At 43.9% G+C, this 21307-nt stretch overlaps 1 protein-coding gene across 3 annotated transcripts in view; it reads left to right on the top strand.

The window, feature by feature from the left end:
- Positions 1-21307, top strand: part of ELAPOR2 (endosome-lysosome associated apoptosis and autophagy regulator family member 2) — a 100577-nt gene that overhangs the window by 51828 nt on the left and 27442 nt on the right. Inside the window, exons 1-6 of one of the 3 annotated variants that reach the window (XM_068669974.1) lie at positions 13214-13345; positions 13544-13739; positions 14749-14896; positions 17528-17614; positions 19966-20071; positions 20696-20848. In XM_068669974.1, coding sequence (XP_068526075.1) covers positions 13576-13739; positions 14749-14896; positions 17528-17614; positions 19966-20071; positions 20696-20848 — 658 coding nt within the window. In that variant the 5' untranslated portion in view covers positions 13214-13345; positions 13544-13575. Of the gene's footprint in view, positions 1-13213; positions 13444-13543; positions 13740-14748; positions 14897-17527; positions 17615-19965; positions 20072-20695; positions 20849-21307 lie in introns of those variants that run through there. The other 2 variants (XM_068669973.1, XM_068669972.1) reach the window with 2 other exon arrangements.

Genomic DNA, 21307 nt, shown 5'->3' with positions numbered 1-21307 from the left:
ATATTTGCTGGGCTGTTTCCAGGGACCTCTGATGATAAAGAGCCTACAAGCTCTCCAGATACTTGCTTATATATTTTGTCCTATTAATTTTCCCTCCTGTTATTTTTTTTTTTCCTTCTGTTGAGTCTCCCTTGTACTTCAAGCCTCTTTTTTTGCTGTCTGCTCCATAAAGGAGCAGATAGTGTTTTCCCTTCTGATGCACAACCACTTCTGGCATACTCTGAAGTACGTGGGCATAATTCATTTTTTTCTGATGCACACTATTTCTTTGCAAACCTTGTGATAAATGGTTTAAGGTCCAGCAACATTACATTATCCCCAGCTTTCTGATACAGATTTTAACAAATGGTGCACTTACCTTGTTTCTTCTCCTCTTATTTGCATGTCTTCCTGGTCTTAAATCATTTCCAGAGGAAATTCAACTGTTTTATAACAACAGCTTCTCCATTTCTGGCACCCTGTTAGACAAGAGAAAAGCTTTGCCCAGTAGATTGGCTGTGATATTACATACAAAACATGGGATTCTGTTAAATTCACTGGAAAACTCATTTCAGTAGATGTCTCTCCTCCTTGTAGTGTTGCTTTTAAGTCCCATGGCAGTTCAGCTGCTTTGAGAAGCAATTGGATAGTTGACTTTTTTTTTTTTTTTTTTTTTTTTTTTTTTTCCTGTGGTATATTATCTAGCTTCAGGAGATGTCTGGCTATATTTTGATTGGAAAAGTCATTTTAGATTTCACATCTCTTAATCTTTCACCTCATGCTTTAAGAGCAGCTAATCCTTCAGGCTGAAAACGTGATTCTGTCGGCAGCAGTCAGTCACTGTCAGACTGTCCTGGGAATAACCCTTACACTGGGTTTGGCTAACTTGGTCGGTTTTACAGCAAAATATCCGGATGTTTTCTCATAGGCCTAGTGTTTTTCATCCCAAGGAGCATTGAGAAATATCGTCAGTTTGGCACCTGTTTTGAGATGAGTCTTTCTGGCCATTCTACACTCCAGATTCTGCTGCATCTTGTAGATCCTACCCTGTGCCAGAGCATCCTGACACTGGGACTCCTCCTGTCATTTGTTAGTGTCCTGGACTTCTTTAAAGTTTCTCTTTCAGTCCTTCACCCTACAGAGCTGGGGACAACAGTACAATCACCACAAATGAGGTGACTTCCAACTTTGGAGACCTGTTTTCTTTAGAAGGTATGATTGGGTTCCAGTAGTCCTAAGATATATCTGAGCCAACTATGTCTCTGCTCTTAAAAGAGCAGCTGTACAGCAGTGTGAGCTCTGAGAGCTTTTTTTGTCTCCTGGAGGTTGGCAAAGCCTTCAGTGGTCCCTGCTGGCAGCTAGGACACAGTGGATATGGAAGAATCTGGGTGAGAATGTGTTTTTTTGGAACACATCTGCCACTGCTGCTGACTTCGTGATGTTTTGTTTGCGGTTGTTTTCATCTATTTGGAAATGTCTGCCGCTTGAGAATATCTGCTATTGATCTTTACTCCTCCCTGAAAACAGAAGTGACTTGCAGGCTGTCATTAATTTTGGATCATGAGAATACTGCGTGAACCTCTCCAGCTTCCAAACGCTCAGCAGTCATTCTGTTTAAATTGTGCCTGAACTAGGAATTGGAAAGATGATTTCACAATATGTTAAACGTCTCCAATCATCTCTGTAAATATGTCTAGACTGCGGTCTCCAGTGGAGTGCAAAGACACTTGAGATTGCTAAAAATGTATTAGCTCAGGTGCTTCACGTATCTGGGGCAATCTAACTATGGCACGGAGCTGGGCTGGTGTCTCAAGATGTGCTCATTTTCCGGATGTTGTGTTTCCCTGCTTTTCATTCAAATGAACCTATTTAAAATTGGGTTGGGTATCTCCGTGCTCTGCTGTGTTTAGAAGCGTATGCTGACCTGCAAAGCACAGTGGACGGTGACCCACTGAGAGCGACTGCCAGCATTTCCTGGCATGGCTGTAGTCTCCAAAACATGTCAGGATCGAGACCTTTTTTGGGTCTTCAGAAATATAATCAGCCAAGCTTACCTGCAGAGAAGACTGGTCCCTCTGAGAATTAGTCAGAGGGTTCAGAGTAGGAAGGACTATCATATTTTGACTGCTTTATAATGTGGTATAAGATGAAGGATTTTTTTTTGCCTTTTCCTTGCCATGAGCACAGAGCAGCATAAAGACCCACCATCCCCTCCTGCCACGCTCCCTTCCTCATCTTTCCTATGCAGATTGGAGGCAGGAGGAAAGAAGGAACCTCACGGGGCAGGTATTTGTGATGCTGCAGGACGTGCTGCTGCCCTGTGACCCAGATGCAGGAGTGATGGTGCAGAAGTAGCTCTGCAGGACAGAAGCTCACTCACAATGCACTGGGGCAACACGACCTTTCTGCAATTCACTCCAGTCCATCAGGAAACCCTCCCTTCTTTTTTTCTGATCTCCTTGCCCTGTGGGGCTGCAGCAAGCACCACTTTCAGACCCCACATTGGCGTCAACCTGCCTTTTGGTGCCCAGCATGCTGTGTTACCTCCTGCTTGGCCAATGCTGCTGAATGGCCTCATTTTGCTCTTTCTTTCCTTCATGCTCATGTTTGCTCAGAGATGAGTCATGCTTCTAACACAGGCACATCACAGTTGCAAGAAATCCTGGAAAGAGACGCATGAAATGTGCAGCAGTGAGGGATCTTGGCTAGGAAAAAGGCAATGTTTATTACTCCTAAAGCTGCTCTTCATGGCTCTCCTCTGCTTCATGTTCAAGATGTCCTATCCAGGTGCTTACTGAGGGCTTTTGGAGGCCTGGTACACACACGGAGGATGGAGCTGGGGGAGGTGGCAGGCAGATCCCACTGATCCCCCATCAGTGGGATCCAGACTGCCTGAATCACTCCATTACTCCTTGACAATCAGCAGCGTGCTTAACTAATTTGGTCTCGTTCATTTTTAATTACCACAGGTCTCACTCTAATCTCCTCACAAGCCTGATAGCGGGAAAGGAATTTAGCTGATAAGGATCACAGCCACCAGGGCAGTATACTTGGCTTTTTCAATGGAAAATATTTATTGCGGTTGATGGAAGCAGTTTGCTCTTGGGGCTAAGCCTGGACCCCCTCTATGGCTGGTGTCTTTGAAAGCCCTTTATTTTGGAGTCTGGGCTGTATGTAGTGTTTAATAGGGACCTTTTGGCATTGTGCTCCTGCTGACACTACACTACAGCGTGTTTCAGTGGCCACAGTCAGGCTCTTCCTCCAGCCTGACCATATGCTGCGTGTTTTACACTCAGATTAAAGGTCTGAGCACAGAGCCTTCCTTCTTTCCTGGTCTCCTTCCCTTCCTCTCTTTGTCTCCCTTCACTCCAGCACAACCCAAATACCTGGTTCAGGGCGTGCCCTTACAGATGCACTGATTCACTCTTCAGAGCTGTTTTCATCAACAAAAAGGGCTTAAAGGGTTCATGTTTTGACCTCAAATTCCTTTTAATATTAACTCTCTTATTGCATAGAATGATGAGAGTATTTTTGTTTGTATGTTTTTTGTTGTGTTTTTTTTTTTTTTTTTTGTCAGCCTAAACAAATGAGCTTGCACCTTATCTCATAAATATATGTTAATTTTAGTGGTGCTATTTACATAATTAATAACAAAACTTTACTGAGCATAATGAACAGAACAATTTCAAAAGGAGATGAATTTGCTGTGTTCAAGGGAAAAGAGGACTGGTAAGGTCCCTGTCAGAGTCAGCATCCAGAAGCCATCTATAATTACAAAGTTTTCTTAAGAAAGGAGGCACAAAAACATTGATAATATGGAACTATTCATGGTTCTGCTTGGCAAATTCTACCTCTACCTGGTACTACTAAAGAAGAGAAACTTTCTGGAAATCAGAAATGTGCTTCAGTTTTAAGGCAAGGTGTATGAGCACACACCGAGTGGTGACTGTGGAAAGCTCCACTGACTCCGGAAAATAGAGCATCCTTATTTACAAGGGACTATGCTGGGTCCTGAGAGCAAAATTTGTCCTGATTTATTGCTACTGAGCTGTGTTTGTTGAGTTTATTCAAACTTGTATAATCTGCTCCTAGGAAACCACAGGAGGAGATATAGATCTTTCTGCTAATTACAGCGCACTTTAGACACAATTAAGGCAAGTGACCTTTTTAAGACTTGTAGGTTTTATAACACTTTAAGGCAATTTAAGTGATCCACAGGAGTTTTGATTTTACCGTTCTGCTTCTGCAATGGAAAACAAACAGAAGTTTAAACTTAAATAGAAACCTTTTGAGTTTGATATCCTCTCTGTCTCTGATAAAATATAAAATAATGTTAAACATCTGACAATATCTCTGTGCTTGTGCTACAGCCTTCTGATGGAAAGTGTCGGTTTATATCTCTTCCTTGTCAACTGCTGCTTGTATTCAGGAAAATTATTTTTAGTCTTCATGCTAAATAATTTATTCTTCCAGAGTTTTTACCTAGAATTTAGAATTTTGGCTGAAAAAGCCTTGAAAATAGCAATGAGAAATTTTAGTAGTTTCTTTAATGTTTATATTATTGCACACGTACACCATAAAATCCCAGAATGGTTTGGGTTGGAAGGGACCTCAAAGCCACCCCCAGTGGCACTGGAAGGGACCCCCAGTGCCACCCCCTGCCATGGGCAGGGACACCTCCCAGCAGCCCAGGCTGCCCAAAGCCCCATCCAGCCTGGCCTTGGGTACTGCCAGGGATGGGGCAGCCACAGCTCCTCTGGGCAGCCTGGGACAGGGCCTCACTGCCTGTAGATGCGAATGTACATGCAAATATATGCCTGTGAGTAGTGCTATTTTTAAACAGTGACATTTATTTAAGGCTTAGAGAAGTCCAGAGTTATGGCTTTTGAAGCAAACGTTTAAATCGTAACACATAATCAGGGAGGGTTTTTTTCCCCTTTTTATTTGACATTCATTGAGGATTATTTTCTGGTCTTGTTAAAGGGCTTTCAAATAACTGGAATTTCTTTGTTTCAATTGAAAAGAGTGAATATGTTGATATCGGCATAGCTCTGAGGACTTGGCATGTATCTATTCTCTTTTTTTCTCATGGCTTGAAAGGACTAGATCTTGTCTAGCAACCTTCATGTACGAATATTTTTTTCAGACATTGTTGCTTTGGGTATTCACCTTAGAAGAAACAATGAGATCAAGCTATTATTGATGGCTGCTGGTGTTTAACCACGTCACTTAGATCTGGCATGTGCACATGGATACTTGCACAAGGTGACCGATGCCATTGGGTATCCTGGGCTGTAGGAAAGTACTGTTTTGAGGCAATGTTCAAGAAGTCTATTCAGAAGTTCTTTCCTTTCATTCCCCCATCTTTGAGATTGCGTCCTCTAATGGTATATTCTGACCTTCTCCTTCCTTTCAACTAACACCTTCCCTTTTCCCCTCTCAGCTGAACAGTCACATGAGTCCCATGAAGCTGCTGGTCAGCATGTAAGAATCCATCCTCACATAGGAAAAGTTGCTCTCAAACTTGAATACAAAAAAAAAACCCAAGGATTCATAGTGGGGATAAAATTGAGGGAATCTGAGCATTTTTCAATTTGCTTTAGATTTGGCCCTTCTCCTATTATGTTTTACCTAGTAATTGAAAATGTCAGAGAGAGAAAAATAGTATGTAATTCTGGCTCTGCAGTGAGCTCTGACATGAACAGCGAGATGTGCAAGAAATAGATTTCATTGTTGTGGTCATATAGAGAGGCACTTTTGTGCATATGAACTGCAGGACTGGGCAACTCAATTTTATCTGAGCTTTTTTCATATTTCTAGGAAAGTTTTTCTGTTTCTTTTCTTCTTCCTTTTTTTTTTTTTCCTCTCTCTCTCTTTTTTTTTTTTTTTTTTTTCCTGGAAGGAACAAGAAATGCTTTCACACTAGGGTGCAATGGGGAGGGGACCATCATACAGCAGCAGACACTGCTCTGAGGACTGCTGTGAAACCGAGAAATTAATACAAGGCTGCCAAGAAGCAAAGATGTGGAGCTGGCAGTGGTGCGCCTGGCAGTTTGAGAGCCACAGCTGAAAGGCTGTGATTTAGCAAAGCACTCCTACAAATGTGTATTTCCATCCCTCTTGCAGCATCAGTATTAAAGAGCTAATGTTTCTAACTTGAGTCAGCTAGGTACATCCTACTGATGGCATTAGGGCTCTCACCTGGGCTGAGACATGAGGCTACATTTTATCTTGGCATTTCCTGCCTGGATGTTTTCCTAATGCGTATTGCTGTCCAGGGAGATAATGCAATTTTACAAGAAATTGCTCCAGACTTTTTCCTCTGTGCATGAGCAATGCGGTGTCTTTTGAGAAAAAGTTGCAGTTTGCTTTTTGATGCATAGTTCTTTTTAGGTAAATATTTAAAAAATCAGAAGAGTTTGCTCTGAACCCACAGAGTTTAATTCCCAGGGAAGCGTTACTGAGAATTGTGCGTTGCTGTGTGTATTGAGACTTCCAAGAGGAAGATTGGCCTTAGTGTCCTTTGATGATTCCTTTGCCCTACTTGTGTACAGGATGCAATTAAATAAGTTAAACACAGCTTCCTCGGAGTCCTCTTCCAACTGGAAAGAAGCTGGCAAGACCTTGAGATTTGCTGTGGCTTTGTAGAAGGATGAGAGGCAAGCAGAGAGACTGTGATCACAACAACGATTTTGTCATGTCAGAAAAATACAATGGAGGTAGCTGAGCGTTTTCAACCAGAGTTGCTATTTGAGGTCCACTTGTAATCCAGTTAGTGGATACCTCAAGCTCAATGCAGTTGCTCAGACACCGCTGTTTTGGGTCACTTGGGATTCCTTAGGATTTCCTGTCCTTTCTCCAGTTACTGCATCAGGACAAGAGTCTCCTGTAAGACATGGGTCACGTTTGCCAGCCCACTGCAGAAGACAACTCCAAAGTCACTAGAAGCCAGTTGTACTTTGATTGGTGAGCAATGGAAACAAGCCCAGCAGGGACTGGAGAGCTACTCACTGACCTTACGGCACATTTCCTACTGACACATTTCCCTGACATCTCCAGTGCTGAGCCATTACGATGGCTGTTGTATCCCAGGCAGCAAATATACGTGGTAGCCTTTTGGTGATGTCTGTCTTCCTTCCCTCCGTGTCCCACTTCCTTCATGAATTTGCTGAATATTCCAGTTCCAAAAGCACAGCTTTCAGTGCCCATCTGATGAAATAAAAGCGATAATAAAAATGTCCCATAAGCCATGCCAGCTGGGGAAAATTGTACTGTTCCTGTCAAAGAGGTGAACCAGAAAAAGTGTTGGTTTATTTTGTCATTTATTGGATAAAAGGAGAAAATATTTACTCTCAAGAAATGGAAGGGTCTCTTCCATGGAAGTTACTCTTCTCCAGGTTAGCTCACCTCTCGGTGTGTTTACATTTCAAGTCCAAACAGGCTTGACAGACTTTTTCCTTAAATTAAGATTCAGTCTGGTTCCTGATAACACATTGGGATATAATGACTGAAGAAAACGAGCATCAATTATTCACAGTCTATTGGAGAAGCCTCGTATAAATTATTCACGGAAGACATTCTGAAGCTGGCTGAGATTATAGGAAACATTAATAATAAAGCAATGAATTCCTCTCTTCCTTTGACTTTTTTTTTTTTTTTCCCCTCCTCATCCCACATTTTGGTTGGTCCTTGGTGCCATGTCATGTGGACCCTGATGTCCCAGGGTATCACTGAACAGATGGCTCGATGTACTTGTCCTTGGCCACGTCTTCCCATCTAGGTTTGTGGCATGCATCTGCTGAACCCAGCAGCTGTTCAGAGGGACAACTGCGTGATGCTGCCAACCTCATATCGCCTTTCTGAGTTAAGGTTTTTGCCTCTGCCCATGGGAGACTGAGATATAAATCAGCTCAGAGCCTGCCTGCAGGAGATGACAACATTGCAGGGACTCTGAACAAAGGAATGGAGAGAGAGAGTTGGAAAGTCAATGTTTGAAGCTATCTTTCCTGTATACTTTCACTGGTTTAAGTAGAATCATTTCATTTTTACCCCTTCTAATTTTATAATCTGGCAAAATCCAATCCTGTGTCTTCATTATTATAATTTTATTTATTTATTTATTTATTTATTTATTTATTTATTTATTGAGAGCCAGGGTGCAAGGAAAGATGCACACAAACAGAATGAACATTCAAAATGGACAGAAGAGCAGAAATAATTTTAGGTATCGCTAATGAGAAATGTCTGGAGGTAAGTGCCTACTGAGAAGACCAATAGAGGGAGAATTATCGGGCACAAGTGGTTTGGGATGTGAAACTAGCTGAGGGAAGGTGTAAGATGGGCCAGGGCAGCATAAGGGAGGAAAGCAATAATTGAATAGGTTGTGGTTTTGATGTTGGAGGATGCTGGGCATCAACGCAGCTTTGATTTATCTTCTGGTGAAACCCCAAATATTCCCCTCATAGGACAGCAATATCTGAGAGACATTTGATGTGAGTAAACACTACATAAGCTGGTTTCAGACCTCAGAAGGAGATGAGCAGTAATATATGTGTGAGGATCTACCCTTGTTAGTCCAGTCCTGTTCAATGACGAGCCTCTCCTGACCAGCATCAGGAGGTGAGGCAAGGTGAGAGTGTTAAAATCAGTCACTGGAACAGAAATGTGTCAAACAACTTTGGCACTAGCCCATTGAAATCACCGGGAGGGCCAGAGCTGTACTAAAAGGCAGCATGTGACCCTTGCAGTCAAAGATCAAGTGAGGCAAGCCCACTTATGGTTTGTTTTGCCCTCCGGGGAGCTGTTTCCACGTCTGCAAAGTGATTGTAAAGTGCTATCAGATCTGAAAAGTAATGTATTACAGGCACTCTTGGAAGCAGCTACACAGTGGGCAGGGCTCCTGTTTCAGGACGCCTCGTGTTGATGGTGTACCCCAGGAGGGAGGTAAGATACCATCACTCTTGACTCACAGAGTTTAAGAGGAAGGAGATTAATTATTTTCACTAGTTTGACCTCCCAGGTCATTAAAATGCATTCAGTTAGGCCGATGGTGAGGCTGATAATTTGTATCTGGCGCGAGCTTTTCTTCCATATGGCGTCCGGTTATGGTATAAAGCACTTGAGAGACAGAGGGTCCATCACATGCCACGACAGATTGTTCCAGTGATCAGTCATCCTTGCTATTAAAAATGTGCATGTTATTTCCAATTTGGATGTGTCTGGCTACAGCTTCCAGAAGGTAGCTCTTGTTATGCAGTCCCCTGCTCGACTAAAGAGTCCGTGGGATCCTATATTTTCTCCCCCTGGAGTTACTTATATGTTTATTGTTGATACTCAATCTTCCCTGATAAACTAAACAGACTAAGCTGTTCAAATCTCTCACTGCAAGGCTCGTTATCCGTAATCTTGAAAAGTCTTTTTTTTTTTCCTTTTTTTTCTTCTTTTTTCCTTTTTTTTTTTTTTTTTTTCCCCAGCGACCTCTTAAAAATGCAGAATCAGAACCATATTTAATATCAGAACAGCCCTATTGCCCATAATACACACATTTCATCCTACACGTCTCTACCTCCACCTCTGAATATATGCACCGATCTCATTAGCTCCTTTTTGCACATCCTGACAGTGAAAGCTCTTGATGAATGGCAGACCCACTCCAGCCTTCAGGTTTCTTCTCTCTGGGATGTGTTCCTGCTTCCTGCAGGCAGGGTTAGAGCCCCTTGCCTTCAGTGGCTTACCTTCACCGTGAACTTTGTTAAAACACGCTGACTGTGGCTTCGTTCAGGACTGCCAACAAATCTGAATCCCTTGCACTGCCTTCAAGTTTACCACTCAATCTCTCACCCCATTTTAATACTGTTCTTTTCCTGTTTGCCTGCAGATTATTGATAAAAACGTGACTTAGTGCCACAGGAGGCAGAACTGCCCCCATCCTCCCTGCTTGGTGGTGATCTCCCACCCACCGACAGCCCCGTTTGAGATCTGTTTCTCAGGCAGCTCTTAATCCAATTAAGACGTGCTTTACTGGTATTGTGTGGTGCTGCCTTCGTTTGTCAAAATGACACGCCAAACTTAGTTAATTGTCTTGGAAAGCTGAAGTCTGTTACATCCGCTCAGTCACCTTTATCAGGTGGCTTGTAATCCTTTTAGAGAATGAAATGAGGTCTGTTTGACAAGACTTATACAATGCTTTTGGTGGGTATTAGCCCTGTAGCTCTTGTTAATTTTTTATGAAGTGAATCTGTGTCAGCTTTACTGCATGCACGTGTGAGTGTGTGTGGCTGCACGTGGCAGTGTCTGTGCATTACAGCATCTTTTGTTACCGAGACTGGTCCCCTGTACAAACCACAACAAAACCTTTTAAGATGTTTCCTTTTTTTTTTTTTTTTTTCTTTTCTTTCTTTCTTTTTTTTTTTTTTCACAGAGAGACAGAAGATCAAATTTGGTCTTCACAAAATGTGTAAGCTGGTGTGTAGCACCAAGCTGATACTTGGAAAGTGTAATAGGATGGTTTGCAGTTGGAGAGGGAGAGCAAAAATGTGCTTTAGAGCAGTGAGGTCTGAACCTGATCAATAGTTCTGGAAAAGGGTTTGAGAATTGCCTACGTGATTCAGCAGCCTTAGTTGTGTTTTCAAAACAGCATACAAACACAGGGAACTATTCAATAAGGATGTTTTCTGCAAAAATGTAGTATTGAATCCTTAATCAAATGGTTTCTGGGGTCAGGGGCAGGTGATGTTTGCAATGGCTACTTCTAACCAGGGGGATTAATTTTGAGAGCATGAAGCGAGAGGAGTGACAAGTGAGAGCAGACACCCAAAACATATGATGTAGACCGCTGTAACTTCACTTCACAACTTAATTTCCTATTTGATGGTGCTGTCCTTTGGCAGCAGCTTGCCCCACAAACACAGCGGTGCTGTGATCTTGCCAACCATTTCTGTGGACAAGGGGTTGCTGGGTCTGTAATGAGACAGAGCAGCCACGAGCAAGGCACAGCGCCAGTGCCCTGGGATGGATCATCTGTTTGTGCCCTGTCCCCTAGCCAAGTGTCTCCTGGCCCATCGTGAGGGACATCTGCTCTATGGGGTCCCTCTGGGCATGGCCGCAGCCTGCCCGTCTCCAGCTGGGACGAACACCTGAATCGATGTTGCTTGCATTGGTGAAATTTTGGCCTGGCTTTTGGGCTCCCCCGTTGCTGGAAGAGCAAGTTATGTGATGCCAGGAGAGGAAACCATCCCAGCACTCGTGGTCTTTCTTCCCTTTCCCCCTCCAGCCACTCTCCACTGCCTGGAAGGAGCCCAGACGAGGCATCTGTTCCAATGTCAAAAGCAGCTCGTGTTGCCATTAGCCATGTTCAGCCCCAAATTGAACCTGGCAAGCAGCTGGCATGCTCAGAGCTTAGTTTGCTTGCACACCTACGTGTTTTGATGGGAAGTGCTGCTCCCTTTGAAATGGGATTCTTAGAAAAGAGAAAAAAGGTAATTTTCAACCTTAAAAGGCTCATCCCTCACACGGAAGGTGAGTGATGGATGGCAGTGCTCTCTGTGGCAGCTTGTTTGATCTCTTGTACTCTGTTTTTCTCTCTCTAAAATGATCAGACTGCAAGGAGTTAAAAGATATTAGTCCAGTTAAAGCAATAATCTCTGCTCAACCTCACTCAGTTTGAAGAGGAGGCTCTGCTGCCTGCTGCGCCTTCGTTATGGCAGCAAAATTCTCTCGGTTACTGACTTCTTATTCGAAATTCACAAATCTGGAACGTGTGGTTAAGCAGCACTCTCCGTTTCTTGCTATTTAACTTTCTTAAAAAACACGTTGGAGCTGTTAAAGGATTTGAATGTCAGGATGGAGCTCGCTTTTTTATTTCCCTTCCTGATGGTTTCTCTCCGCAACCTTCAAGGAAAAAAATAAGGCAGGGTATATTAGCATTGCCGAAACAGTAAATTTACAAAATTAAGGTGAAAAGGTGAACTGTCTGTGGTCTCGATTCAGGCAGGCACATGGGGAAGTGCTCATGGCTTGTCTCTGGGAGGCTGAAGAAAGCCATTCTCCCACTGCAGCAGGATTTCCTTGCGTACACCCAGCACCCATCCCTGCTGGCTCCTGCTCACTTTCGGTCTCAGTGCGTCACCAGTGAGCGATGGGGTTAGAAGAACAGGTTTGTTGACTTGACTTCCACTGGTTCAGGTTGAGAGTATGTCGATATGACCAAGAGGGGATAATGGCCCTTTGGCAGAGCTTTCCATCAAAAGGGACCTTTTATCTGCATTCCGGTGCTGCCTGTCAAGGGCAATTACACAAAGAAATGTCGTGGGAGCGGGCTCACAACTGGGAGCCTGAGCTGCAGGTTGGGTTTGGATGGAAACTGCTGTTACGCAGCCATGTCTTTCTCAAAATTCTTACTGTCAAACAAGTTTTTCTGCAGTTAGATAAACATCAGCACATCTATAAAACCACATATGCCGGGACTTCAGCTGGCGTCAGCTGTTTTGGGCCAGTTTCACTGCTTTGGCTAGCAGTCTGATCTCGTCCCACGGCTTCTCAGACTGTGAGCTTCTGTCTCTCAAAGTGAGTTTATGGAATATCTGTCACTGCACAGTGTGGCACGTGTGAAACTTTCAGTAAAAATTTCCAGCATCTCTTGGGATGTGAGTTGTATGCTTTGCTCTGTGTTCTACTTGGGTTGAGTGGCACAGTTATGTTTATAAACCCTCCAACCACCCAAGAGATATTTTGTGCTTTGGAAAGTGCTCATTTGGTTTCCATCCAGGGCATCAAGTCTTGGAGAGGATGAGATGCAGCACAGAGCTGTGGGAAAGCAGGATTATCACTTCATGTACATCTTCTACATTATACTTCCCCTAGTTACATACATTAAACTCCTCTTTGCTATGCTGGAAACGAGCGTTTATTTTTTCAGCATGCTAACAGCACCCCAGTCAAACTCATTGGTTAGACACAGGCTCATTGATGGTCCTTCCCAAGACCACCTGGTCTGTCAGAAGAGATGTGCAATGGTTTTTAGGCAGTCCACGAGAAGAGAAATGTGGAGAGAGCTTTAGATTAGGTCTGCAGCTTTCATCCAAGGTTTGTACAGTTACATTAGAGCCTGTGTGCCACTGTGTACTCTTCATAGTACAAGTGGGTAATGTGAGTCTGCTCTCTCAAGTGCTGCTAATTTTAATTGAGCTCAAGGTATAACAGGTGAGTGAGAGTGAGGGGAACTGTATTACAAGCCCTTATTTTCACAAATTGCTTCTGAGCATAGTTTGTGGGTAGAGATTTAATTTCTAAATCTTGTTTTGACAATGGAGACAAGCTGCGAATCAGGAGCCCTCATCTGAGATTTGGTTTCAGTGCCACCACATTGGTGAGAAAACAGGCACTGGGGAACATCTGAATTTCACATGCCATGCTGGGAGTTCAGCTGTTGTGTTCCTGGGGTTTCGACACTCCAGTTTAGTTCCTGTTAGTGTCAGTTCACAATTAATTAAGTGGCAAAAAATTAATGGAAACTAATTGGGATTAATTTTTTCCTTTAATACATTGGAAATGATTATCTCCCCAGCTTTCTCCTGTGCCTCTGGCGAGTACCTGGAGATGAAGAACCAGGTGTGCAGCAAATGTGCTGAGGGGACCTACTCGCTGGGCAGCGGAATCAAGTTTGATGAGTGGGACGAGCTGCCGGCAGGATTCTCCAACGTGGCGACTTTCATGGACACGGCAGTTGGCTCGTCTGAGAATAAAGCTGACAGCTGCAACAAGTAAGAAGTGCTGAGTGTATCTGGGTTACCTTGCAATGGGTGAACCTTGAGACAGCTTAAGAAGAGCTTCTATACTACTAGAGGTCTTTGCTCAGCAGTGAGCGTGTGGTTGGAGGTGGGTTGTTGGCATGGACAGAGCTCCTGCAGCCAAGTCAGCGAGGGGATCTGTCTTGCATGATTTTGGGGAGTGACTTAAATTATATTTATGCTATAGAACATCCTCAATCCAGAAGTGGAGTGGTATGGACTCTTGGGAACAGAGTCTTCAAAATTTGGGGTTTGGCAAAGGCAGTGCCATTAGGCAAAGCTCAGCTCCATAAACACAGAGGGAAATATTTCTCTGTCAGAAGTGAAAATCTGTGTAAAACTACACAATGCAGCAGGAAGGATAGGTACAGAGAGTGCTGTAGACACTGCAAAGCTGCACTGTGGTTACCTTGAACCTCTCAGCTGCACAAAGCCAGCTTAATGATTTACCTAAGCTCTCCAGAGGGCAAACAGCCCTAGTAATGGCAAGCAAGAGTTGCTGGGAAGCAAAGTTTTTAGCCATTTCTTTGCTGTCATCATAGTCTCCATGGACTCATCAGCAGCTAGTGAGTCTAAGACCAGCTTGGAGCTGTGCTTATTTGTAGCTGGAAAGCTCTTGGGTCACGGTATAGTAAATGTGGCTAAAAGTTACTTTCACAGCCTATTTAGAGACTGATGGTGGTTGCAGGAGGCTGTTTCTGGATATGACTGAAAATATGTTGGATGTATTGATTACAAACCTTTACTGATTAGGCTGGGGCTCTAAATTACTAGTACCATATCTCTTCCCATGAACAGATTTAATGATAAATATTATTTTAAAGTGAAAATTAAACGGGAATCCAGGAACAAATCCACTGCATTTAGCTACTGTGGGATTCTGGGTTCTTTATTAAGTAATATGTTTTTGTATTGTGCTGTAAGAAATGTTTCCTTGGTGCCTGTGATCTGAGCTAAGGTTTGTTTTGTTTACCTTCATCAGCTCTTCGTGGACGCCCCGAGGGAATTACATAGAGTCGAACAGGGATGATTGTACAGTTTCTCTCATCTACGCTGTGCACCTGAAGAAATCCGGTTCTGTCTTCTTTGAATACCAGTATATAGACAACAACATCTTCTTTGAATTTTTTGTAAGGCCTTTTATATGATGAATCCAACCTTACACTGTAAGATTTCAATCCAGAAAAGACTACCAAACCCAGCTTTTCCCTCCCATTACGTAGCTCTGGATGGGAAAAGCCTGGCATGGCTTCCGCCATGCTGGATACAAATTACTGAAATGATTTGATCAGATGGGACCCAAATGAGAAAGGCAGCCTGGTTCTGCCCTTGTAGATAGAAAGGTTGGGGTCCAAAGAGCTGGGGGGTTCCCAGCACTGGGTTCTGCAGTGCAGTGTATGTGCCCCAAGCTGCCGAGATGCTTTAGAAGCTCCCACCAAAAGCTACACTGCTTTTCCAGGCAGCATTAGACCTGCTGTTTGGGACAGAGAGTGACTTAATGGGAGGGCAGCTCAGGACAGGAGAGGACTGGAAATCTTCAGTCTTATCCTCTGTTACTGCTTCTCTCCTTGTCTGGTGAGCTCTGTTTTTTGTCTGAAAAACACTGCTCACTCGTCACACAGGAGTGTGAGGTCTTAGCTTGTGTTGGTAAAAGCTTCTTGAAGCTCTGACAAAAGTGCGAAGTGTCCTTATCCTTAGTAAGGATGAGAAAAGGAAATAAAAACAATGCGCTGGAAGCACCCTCCTAATGCTACATCAGTGCAATCTATCGCACTTGGATAACAGACAGTGCAGGTAATATCATACAGCCATTTCAGTTTTGTATTAGACTATTCTGCCTTCTTCAGATGGCAAAAGCAGCAAATATGCTTTCTGCTGTCAGATGAATGTAACAGGATTATGAATCCTAGCTCTAGTTTCTTTACTGGATGACTGATCTGCTCCTGCAAAGGAGCGAATATATTTTTTCTCTGAATGCTAGATTTGAAAATGGCTCTTTGATTGTTACTTTTATCTGTGTCCCAGTGATTCACCTCCTTAAATTTGTCATTCCCTTCTCAAGAATCAGTGAGTGGTGCAGCCCTGTATAACCTTTATAGAAATGTCCAAATAAATAACTCTTGGTAGTTCTCAGTATTGCATATTTAACACTCCTCTAAAAGCCATTTTTATTTATTTGTTTGTTTGTTTTTCCTTAGTATGTCTTTGTACTTAAATATATCTAAGGATGATTTTGACCATCCTTCAGGGATGGAATGAATTGGAAGAGGGGATACCATGCAGAGAGACCTTGACGGGCCTGAGAAGTGGGCCTGTGCGAACCTCATGGGGTTTAACAAGGCTGAATGCAAGGTCCTACATCTGGTCCCGGGCAATCCCAAACCCAAATCCAGGATGGGTGACGAATGGATAGAGAGCAGCTCTTAGGAGTTAAGGAGAATCTCAACACAAGCCAGCAATGTGTGCCTGCAGCCCAGAAAGCCAACCGTGTGCTGGGCTGCACCAACACAGCGTGGGCAGCAGGGCAGGGAGGGGATTGTCCCCCTCTGCTCTGCTCTCCTCAGCCCCCACCTGGAGCCTGCGTTTAGCTCTGGGCCCAGCACAAGGACAGGGATGGATCAGAGTGAGTCCAGAGGAGGCCACGAGGATGCTCAGAGGCTGGAGCCCCTCTGCTGTGGAGCCAGGCTGAGGGAGCTGGGGGTGCTCAGCCTGGAGAAGAGAAGGCTCCGGGGACACCTCCCAGTGGCCTGCCAGGGCCTGAAGGGGCTGCAGGAGAGCTGGGGAGGGACTGTGTGTCAGGGGGTGTGGTGGTAGGACAAGGGGGGATGGCTTTAAACTAAGAGAGGGTAGATTTAGATTGGATATAAGGAAGAGGTTCTTTACTCAGAGGGTGTTAAGGCCCTGGCACAGGTTGACTAGAGTAGCTGTTGTTGGGGAGGGTAGGTTTGGAACTAGATGATCTCTAAGGTCCCTTCCAACCCAAACTGTTCTATGTTTCTGTGAAACTTTGGACAGTGGCATTTCAGTAGCAGTGGATTAGGTGTGAATTAAGTGTGCAGCTGATCTGGAAGATGTGGGGTTATATGACTTATTTCAGGTGGGATGTTGAGCAAGTTTGAGGAAGAGACTTGACCCCAGGTGTTCTAAATTGCAGCGCAAAGCTTTGAAATGGCCTCTCTCCCTGTTGGAATAAAGGCTGAGTAATTGAACTCATACATCAAAGGGACTTGGTACTATATCTTCAGAGAAGACAGCGATGAGAAGAGTGGAAAGCTCTGAGGCCAAGTGTCTTACGCTGCTGTAAGGAGAAGCAGTAGGGCTGCACTGGGCCTGACCAAGGGACAGCTGGCCTTGTACCTCTGCCAGGACAGACCCCATGGCACGTGCCCTCTCTCTGGAGAACATCACTCTCATCTCTGAGGTCAGGAGGCAGGTTTAAGAACTGGCTCTTGTGAGCTTGGGAGAAGGAGGAAGCAGCCACAACAAGATGCTCAGCATCCAAATCTAACCATGAGAGAACAAGGCTGAGATCTGCTCCTCCTGCTCTTTTTTTTCATCTGCATCAGGATTGCTGTTATCAGAGGCACTGTAAGCTTCCAGCAGGTTTTGAAAGTTTCCCCCCCATCCCAATAAAGCAGCTGATGTCCTAAATATGTAGACAACAGGAACAAAGCTGAATTTTATCATTCCCTGCCAGCAGTCATTATGCTGACAGAGAGAGGCATCTGATTGTGATCACTATCTTGTGTTTTAACTAACAGATACAAAATGACCAGTGCAAAGAGATGGAGTCTACGGCAGACAAGTGGGTGAAGCTGACAGACAATGGGGAATGGGGCTCTCATTCTGTAAGTGTGCAAAGAATTACTTCATCAAGTGTTTTTTTTTTTTTTTTTTTTTTTTTTTTTTTAATTTATAAATGTCTGTGACTTCCTCTAAACAAACAAGGATCAGATCCTGTGAATGCATGTGAAGAAGCACAGCTTGCTGGTACTATGGGCAAAATCACCAAGATCTCTAGGGGGTTGATCCCGAAGCAGATGATAGAGATGAAAAACTTTCTATCGATTTCCTTGAATTGAGTGCTTTAAGAGGCTAAACAGATTGATGCAAATCCACATTCCACAATCACTCGGCATGACTGTAATTGCAATCTTCTACAACAGTTGTTTGCTTGTGAGGCCATGAGATTATTCCTTGTCACTCAGCCAAGGCTGCGAGTGGTGGGCACGTGTGTGATGTGCAGGCAGGCGGGACTGGCGTTTTATTCCCAAGTGCATGCACCCAACTTGTGCTTTTGAACTTATTCTGTTAAAAAGCAAGCTGGCAGCACCAGGGTGGCTCCTGTGGCAAACATAAGTGTGTCCACGTTGGGGGCAGCAGCTCTTTCCCTGGCTGATAGCCCAGCCAGCTGAGCTTGTTCTCTGCGCAGACCACGTGTAGACTCATTAGCTCATGCTGACGCCTGTTTTCCACTAGGCCATCATACCCTAATTCCCAGAGCCATGCCAGCAAAGGCCCAGCGTAAATGACATTACGCCAGAATAAAAAGGTTTTTATTGGCATAGAGAGCAGCCTGCTCTCTGTTTTCCATTGTCTGCTTATCTTCCTGGAGGACAAGCTGTGTTCCTAAGCCAGCTCCGGTTGGCAGTGCCTGCTAGCTCAGGTGCAAACCCTGCCCGAGTCACGTTGGGAGGCAGGAAAGCTGTGTCAGAAGGGGTGACTAGAACGGACTGAGAGGTGGATCCGAGGCCAGGCCATTGACTTGGGTGAACAAAAAGAAATAGATTGTATCTGCACGGGAGATGGTGCCATATGAGCTCATCGTCCAGGATGTGCAAGTGCAAGTCCACTGATAGGAAGGCTGCTTGCATGCCTGGCTGAAATGTAATTGTGAGCCAGGTGAGATGGCTGTTCTGGCTCTCCTTGAGGCTTTTATGTGTTCTGCAAATGTAGTCATTCCAGCTTCTCTGGCCCCAGCATTCCAGTTGCTGCAGCTCTGCTGTCAGCATGCTAGTCCCGCTGCACCACAGCTAATGTTAGGTATCTTTACACCATGAACAATGGTGAAGTTTGAATCAATGTAGTCCCACTTCTGCTGTTGTCTGCAGTAACCCAGCTCCCAGTGCTTCCCTGGATTGTAGTTGTCTGGGAAGTGGATGCAATATGTGCTGTGTCTCTACTTTGCTGAGTTTTTGGACTCTTTGTCCTAGAAGAACAAAAACTGTAGCCCTGCCAGGGCTGCTCAGCATGGATTTAAACTCCAATATCCTGGATCCTTATACTGGTAGAGTTTAGCCCTATTCTTGTGTAAGGGTAGTTATGCAAAGATAGAGCACCTTCAGGCCAGCATTGCTGTGTTGGCAGAGAGCATCTTGTACTAGTAGATGCGGTACAGCTTTATAAGCCAAGTAGGGTCTCAGTAAACCTGCTGCTGTTAGTGGCTAGAATGATGCAGTAATAATATAGGTGAGTTGAAGTCAGCAGGCACCATCACACTACTGAAAGTAGTCCTGCCTTCCTTCTTCTGCTTGTCCTGGCCATGGTGCCACCAACCCACCACCCAGGCTTGTGCAGCTGCCTGCTGAACCACAGTGTGAAGACAAGTAGGTCAAAGCAGCTGGAAGCTGGGTGGTTACCTGTGCCTCCTTTGTTGTTCAGGGTCAGTAATGAGCAGGAAGGATGGGACTGCGGACTGGGACATCCATGGTTTGTGCTGGCTTAGTGTTCATGAAGTTGTAGTGTTAGGCAAAGCTTGATTTTTAAAGCTTTGCCTGTATAGAAAACTCACATGTAAGCCTGGATTTTCAAACATTTGTCCCCCCCCTTTTTTTTAAATGCATCTCAAGGCTTTAAAAACAATGAATATCCAGCTAGAGGTAAATGTTCCTGAGTGCCAGAGGTAGCTGGATAAATGCAGGAGCAGATTTTCCTAGCTCTTTTTACCAGTTCAAAAGCAGCTTCGGTGTTTTTCCATTAAACTGGGGTGTCAAATAGCTTTTTTATTACTTCTACTTTGGCACTTTTCAGAGATGTCTCTACAGCACCTGCCTAGGTGTCTCCCCATTACTTCTCAACTCCCTAAGCAGCTCAGGAAAAGCCAAGATCATTGCTTGGGTGCAAAAAATCTGAGTAATGGAAGTAAAAAATAATTCCTTGGTGAGGGAGTGCCTGCTAACTGTCATGCGTATTTTTGCAGGTAACTTTGAAATCAGGTAGTAACATATTATACTGGAGAACAACAGGGATTCTCATGGGGTCCAAGGTGGTAAAGCCAGTTCTGGTGAAAAACATCACAATTGAAGGTAAGAGATACTTGCCTTTTACGTCTTATGTTACTCTTTTGTCACAGGGTTTGTGAAGTGCTCTTTCTACTGGTGTGCTATAAACACCGAAGTGGCTTTTTTAGTCTCCTTGTCTCCCCTGCGTTTCTTCTCTTCTAAAGTACAAAAGGAACATCAAAACTTCAGTCAGGGAAAACGCTGAAAATTTAATTTAGCTGGTAAATAATGCCATCTACTGGAGAAGACTGGGTTAGCACGTAAAGAGAGGAAAAACTAATCAAGTTATCTGTAATGTGTTATACAGAGACAGTGTTTATTGGCAAGCCTCTCAACAGTGAAAAATAGACATATCTATCATAACAATGGTAGTTAAAATACTACTTAATGAATGTATTTAATCTTGGATTGCTCTTTTGGTCCCTTTCTAAGTGTAATCAAGCTTGGATTGCTGTATAAGGTACTTACACAGGTCAGACCTGCGTTGAGCAAAGATTAATCAAGAATCAGTAAAGCCAGAGTTTTTAAAGTGCTGAAAGTCTGTGATTTTTAATCCAGCTGGCAGGTTTTCCCAGATAAGCTGGTTGGCTGTAGTAATGGAGCATGCCTCTCTGTATTTCAGTGCTTTACCTGCAGTTTACCTTACAGGAGTTGCATATACATCTGAATGCTTCCCTTGCAAGCCTGGAACCTTCAGTGACAAACCAGGCTCATCTGGCTGCCAAGAGTGTCCAAGAAACACTTATTCTGAGAAAGGAGCTAAAGAGTGCATCAAATGTAAAGAAGAAATCTATTATGCAGGTACATAAATCAAATGGGATAAACAAACCCAGGAGAGCCTGAGTACTTAAGGTCATAAGAGACACGTGGTTCTGTGTGCAGGTGTAAGAATGATTTTATCCAACAATGATGTTTAGTCTCCAGTTGATATGAAAAGTGGAAATGAAGATGGGGTTTCCCAAAAGCTGCAGAGGACACTTGTGTACATAATGGGTCACACACAATTGTGGCCAAGGCTACATATGCTAACATAAAGGAACAGAGATGATTTTTCAAATATATTTTATGGGGGAAAATAGCAGTCGTGTTGTGCCCTCTTGTGGTAATTTGTGTTATTGGTTGGCAGTTCTGTATTTGCTTCATACATTCACATCATTCTGCTGTGCTCATAATGGGAACAGGAATTTTGCAAAAATATCTGGTGAAAGGAAAAATTGGGCTAGTTTTATAAAGGACTTTCCAATCAGTCAGAGTGTTTTC

The sequence above is a fragment of the Anas acuta genome, chromosome 1, assembly GCF_963932015.1.
Source record: "Anas acuta chromosome 1, bAnaAcu1.1, whole genome shotgun sequence".
Taxonomy (NCBI): Eukaryota; Metazoa; Chordata; class Aves; order Anseriformes; family Anatidae; genus Anas; species Anas acuta.
This window is presented reverse-complemented; position numbering and strand designations above follow the sequence as displayed.